This window comes from Temnothorax curvispinosus, unplaced genomic scaffold, assembly GCF_003070985.1.
Source record: "Temnothorax curvispinosus isolate PA1 unplaced genomic scaffold, ASM307098v1 QBEX01006200.1, whole genome shotgun sequence".
Taxonomy (NCBI): domain Eukaryota; kingdom Metazoa; phylum Arthropoda; class Insecta; order Hymenoptera; family Formicidae; genus Temnothorax; species Temnothorax curvispinosus.
The window spans coordinates 1-5,405 of NW_020215980.1; the positions used below are offsets into that span (position 1 = coordinate 1).

General features: G+C 38.4%; 1 protein-coding gene across 2 annotated transcripts; it reads left to right on the forward strand.

Moving 5' to 3' along the window:
• The first annotated feature begins 36 nt into the window (after window positions 1–36).
• On the forward strand, window positions 37–4,179 carry LOC112455565. Of its 2 annotated transcripts, none has more exons than XM_025017576.1 (3): window positions 37–213; window positions 3,335–3,651; window positions 3,758–4,179. In XM_025017576.1, coding segments are annotated over exons 1-3 (423 nt in total). In that variant the 5' UTR covers window positions 37–212; the 3' UTR covers window positions 3,863–4,179. The 2 variants fall into 2 exon arrangements, 1 of the variants encoding a protein (XP_024873344.1); XR_003040870.1 differs by lacking the exon at window positions 37–213 and adding an exon at window positions 873–2,900 and having other exon boundaries at window positions 3,031–3,651.
• The last annotated feature ends 1,226 nt before the right edge of the window (window positions 4,180–5,405 follow it).

Sequence of the window (5,405 nt, forward strand, 5' to 3'; positions counted from 1 at the left end):
ACTTATTAAAGATTTTTTTCCTAATTAACCGGATATATAAGCATCTTACGCGACGCGAAAGCGAGTGCGGATCCAGAGGACGAGCCATCGACGTGAAGATAGCTATCTTGAAAGGAAAGAAGTAATTGAGACCATTGTCGATACCGTTGACGGGCATATACGTTCTGTGTCAACGTCTAAAACACAGTGGCGACCGTTTTAATTTCATTACAAGTAAGTTTATTCCAGTTCGAGACCACAAGTTCGGTCACAATAGTACCCAAATTTCGGATCTGATTATACAGCGTGGAATATTTTAATCCATCCAGTCGAATATCTCGAGAACCAAGCCCGGGAGAGAAAAATATTTCAGACAAAAGTTATTTGGTTTCGAGGGGGCCATAAGATGGTGTCATTGGTTTAACCATGGATGGTCGTTTAAAGCTCATGTAAACGACACCTTTAATTTCTTAAATAAAAATCCCTATTTTTTAATGCATATTCTTGTAGCTAATCTTGAAAGTTTTTCAAAATTAAGAACTTTTGGAATTATAAGGCTTGAAAGTTCTAGTATTTTGACATAAAATACAAAATATCTTGTAAAACATTAAGTTTTCGGTAATGTACCTTAATATTTTTATGCATAGAATAATGAGACGAATCGGTATGAAAAAGACATAGTTGCTTTTAAGAAAAAGTATGCAGATGCGTGTTCCCAAGCAGCATTTTTCGGTTAACTTTCCGACTAAGGACTACTTTTCTACTAATCACAACGTTGTAAGCGGTCCAAGAAAGTTATAAAATGTAACTTATAATTACTAACGTTTTTTGGACGTTGTCTTAACGTTAAAATTACGACGTGCTTTTTTTATCACGTTCCCAACGTCAAATTTGAAACAGTTTAAATCCTATTACCCGACGTTAAGATATTTAACGTTCGCCTGACGTTATACTCTGCACCACACTTTTCGAGCGACTTTAATACGTAATTGCCAACGTAAACCAACGTTTTGTCATCAAACGTTGTAAAACGCTAACGTTGTGAAATGTCGCCTGTGGTCATTTCTGACTGACGTTAAGAAATTGCGAGAAATGGTAACAAATTCTGCCTAAAAAATGTAGAGATATGAGTGTAGGTGTACAACTTAATTCGGTCCGTTTTTTTGCTTGAAAAACGCATTTATTGTGAAAGAACGGTACGTACGGTTTTATTCAAAGTATTGTCCATCGCTAGCCACTATTTTTTCCCATCTTTCTAGCAGTATATGGATACCGCGTCGGAATAGCGACGTTCATCCTTTGAGGCTATCCACAAATCGACCCAATTTTTGATATTTTCATATGATGTGAAGTGCTGCTCAGACAGGCCGTGCGCCATCGACCGAAATAAATGGTAATCAGAGGGAGCAATGTCTGGTGAATACAGCGGGTGGGGTAGGACTTCCCATTTCAAAGTTTCCAAATATGTTTTGACGGGTTTTGCGACATGGGGTCGAGCATTGTCATGCTGCAAAATCACTTTATCGTGTCTATCGTTGTTGAAATGGCTTGTCGAGTCACTCCCAATGATCCTGCCAATTCTTCTTGCGTTTGACACGAGTCTTGATCAAGTAATGCCTTCAATTCTGCATCTTCGAAAACCTTATTTCTTCCACCGCCATGCCGGTCTTCGACGTCAAAATCACCGTTTTTGAAGCATTAAAACCACTCTCGGCACGTTCTTTCACTAATAGCGGCCTCACCATACGTATTTGAGAGCATTCGATGAGCCTCAGCCACAGATTTTTTCATATTGAAGCAGAAAATTAAAACCTCCCGCAAATGACGAGAATTTGGCTCGTAAGCTGACATTTTCAATCGAGAATAACTTTATGATGCAGACACAAATCGACTAATATTTCTATGGCGTTATGTTTACAAATGCCTAAGCTTATTGTATGACGTCTGCGATCTATTTATTTCGACCACCACTTACCGCTACAGCCATCTTTTGAAAACGGACCGAACTAAGTTGTACACCTAATAAAACATTCGGTTTGATGTGACGTTTGACTTTTTTGCAGAGGTTAAATATTTGTAAAATATGGAAAAACAGAAAAAAAAGTTTAAACATTTTCCCACCTTTTATAGAAAAAGGCTAAAACTTTGTGAACAATTTAAAAAGGATCTAAAGCATAGAGATGATTTTAAGAGAAAAAAAATAACACATCAGAATCATCAAAAGATATAGATATAGATCAAGATGTAAATCTTGAGACTCCCATCCAAGCTTCAAGGTCAGGAAAATCAACAAATTTTCCTGAATTACCAAAATTTTCTGATATGGAAACTGAAGATATCGACATACAATCGTTATATGACCATGAGGAAATTTTTTTTAAGACCAAGACAAGGTGCTAAAGGTTATTGAAAATTTAAGAGACTGGGCCCTGAGGAATTGTATTACGCATGTTGCTCTGAATGAATTGTTATACCTTTTGTCTCAGGTTGATGGTTTTAACAATTTACCCAAAGATTGTAGAATCTTACTACAAACTCCACAAAAAGTAGAAATTGTGCCAATGGGAACTGGCCACTTTTGGTATTATGGGATCAAACAGAGTTTAACTAACATTCTACTTAGCAACGAAGGTATTACAAAACCAGTGAATGTTGCAATAAATTTTTATATAGATGGTCTACCAATAAATAATAGTTCAAAAACCCAATTTTGGCCAATTCTGATGAAAATTGCTGAATTTTCAAATGTTGCTCCACAAGTCGTGGCAATTTATTGTGATGAGAGTAAACTTCCTGTTAAATTATTTTTTCGAGAGTTTGTCACTGAACTTAACAACCTATTCAAGGAATGCAGATAAATAAGTTTCAAATAAAAATAAATGCCTTTATATGTGATACACCTGCACGTGCTTTTTCAAAATGTAAGTATATAAAATCTACGTTTATACATATATACTGGAATCTGTTAAGGAATACAAATTAAATTATAAAAATTTTTTAAAGAATTTAGTTCAAATATCTTCAAATTATAGATATTTTTTGTTGTTGTAGGTATCTGTATAAAGTAAAGCTAAAGGAGAGAGAGAGAGATTGTGTAGGTGCAGCCACCTATACATTTCATATTGCGGTAGGTCAGGTCGCGCGGTATGCGTAGAACGGTGAAAATGCGCGCAATAGGCGCCGACCGCGTTGCGTCCCAGGCGGCCCGGCGTAGGGCGTTCGCGCGCTTGCGTGAGCATGTTGGGAGGGGCGCGCAGCCCGGGCGAGCGAGCATTCGTCTTCCGGATGTCTCGCGACACACACCCGTTGTATTCGGTGTTCTATAACTTAATAATTGCGTCATTCTTTTCCGCAGTGAATAGTACATTTGAGTCGTGGCGTGATAAAATTCTGATGTTCGAGGTGAAACAGTTATTGTATCGGTTTATCGTATATGCGATACGTTTGAGCGGCGACGTTCGTCGAAATAAAGGACACGAGCCCTGTTGGAAAATTACTGCGACGATTCTGGAAACGAGGAAAGGCAGCCATATTGGGAACGTTCTAGAAGGCCTGTTCAGATGGAATACGAGAAGCCACTTACAAATCGAGAAGGAAGCCGTCCGTGGCTTGGTCTGTAAGACCATTTATAATTCCAAATACTGTTTATATGACGAGAACTTCGATTCAAAGGTAACCGTTTTATTACATTCAAGAGTACGGACGTTAGACTCTCGTCTATCGTTACACGAGGGATCCGCAAGAGATCATGATTTTTACGATCGGTTACGAATTTCAGCTTGCCGACATATCGAGAGGGCAAGCTGAGAGGAAAACTTCCTCGATGATCGAAGAGTTGTGCACAATTTGTTTCGAGTCACGTAATATATATGAGCTCATGTAAGGTTTATATACTTTGTTTAATTCATTGATTGCAATCAGTTACTGATTATAACAAACTGTAAAATATTTCTTATTCTTTTCTTTGCGTTCGAAAAAGCGTGATCATTAGATCTTTTGTATTCAATTACATATAACGTACATACGTACTTGCGTTGTTGTCCTTGTTTGCAATAACCGATTAATATTAGCTCGAGTTTTTATATTGATTAAAGTCTCTTGAAATATTCTATTCATTCATATGTTTAAACGTGAACAATTGACAAATTAGAATTATTCTCGTAAATATTTCGCTAATTATTTCGTAGTGATTCTGAATGATCAAAGCGTTTCTTCTTGTAAATATTCTTATAAATAATCATCTTTAGCGATTCAAGTATATCTATACAATTTCTTTGCGTTTCAATAAGTAATCTTGCGTGCGTTTATTCTTTTTCAAAGGATATTATCTATGATTTAAGAAAATTAATAGCAAACTATATTTGCATTCGTTTACAGAGAATTAATGTATCAATCTTCATGAATAATGATTAATTATGTGAGATATGTGACAATTTATTGAGCTTCTTAATTATATTTCTTCTTTTATTTCTTTGTTTATTGTGAGTGAACTTGGTTCTTCGTAATTGAAAGATTTATTCAACTAAAACGTATTTAACTACGAGGAATTAAATTGATACATTGATTCTATGCTCATTACTGCTTTCTATGATTAATTATTTTAAGTTATATTCGTATATCTTACGTACTATTTGTTTATGTTCAAAGAATTTTCTTTTCTTGATATAAATTGCAGGATTAATAATTGAGATTTTCTATTTTAACTAGATCAAGTAAATTGAGTGACGCCTCATTTTTCACATAAGTGTAGATCGACCATACAAATTATTTCTCACACATAATAATTATTGTTGTATGAGAACGCGCCTGATATGGCTGCCACCCGCCACCCAGCACTTCTCGCGAGCGCTCAAGGAGCACAATATACGCGAGTTTGTTTACGTCAATAATGTTACCTGTCGCCGCCGGATGGCCGCATTTTGCGTTAGAAGAATTACTGTTTAACGAAATAAGAAGCCTGGCCCGTCCGAAAGAAGGCGAAATCTGTTCGCACTATTCTGTGGCTCCACTCTCCCAGTGTCGAGACGCATGAACAAGCTACGCAGAACGAACTCTCACTCTCCTCCTCTGTCGGCTCACCCGACGTCGAGGACTTTTGACGTGGAAACGCGTGACGGCAGTCGCCTCCAATCGGTGGTGTACTGCGTCCCCTCCACAGGAAAGCCAAAAACAGCATCCGCTTCTACCAGCCGCCACGGCCGGAGCCGGAGAAGAGGCCGCCGTGGAAAACCGGCACTCATTAGGACCGAAGCGCGAGGAACAAAGTGGAGGCTCGAGAGGATATATCTCGATCCCGGATCGCCGCCAACGCCTGACTCGCCCAGAAGCAGGACTTGCTCCTGCGAATCCGCGCCTCAGCCGGCCCATCTCGTCCTCGAGAGCCGCTCAGCGAGTATCGGTGGCCACCCAAACGTCGTGGCCCCCCC

Excerpts from the sequence above, each read along its gene's own strand:
- LOC112455565 (XM_025017576.1), top strand. Across the intron at positions 3,652-3,757 it reads ACGAGAACTTCGATTCAAAG|CTTGCCGACATATCGAGAGG; the intron begins GTAACCGTTTTA and ends TACGAATTTCAG.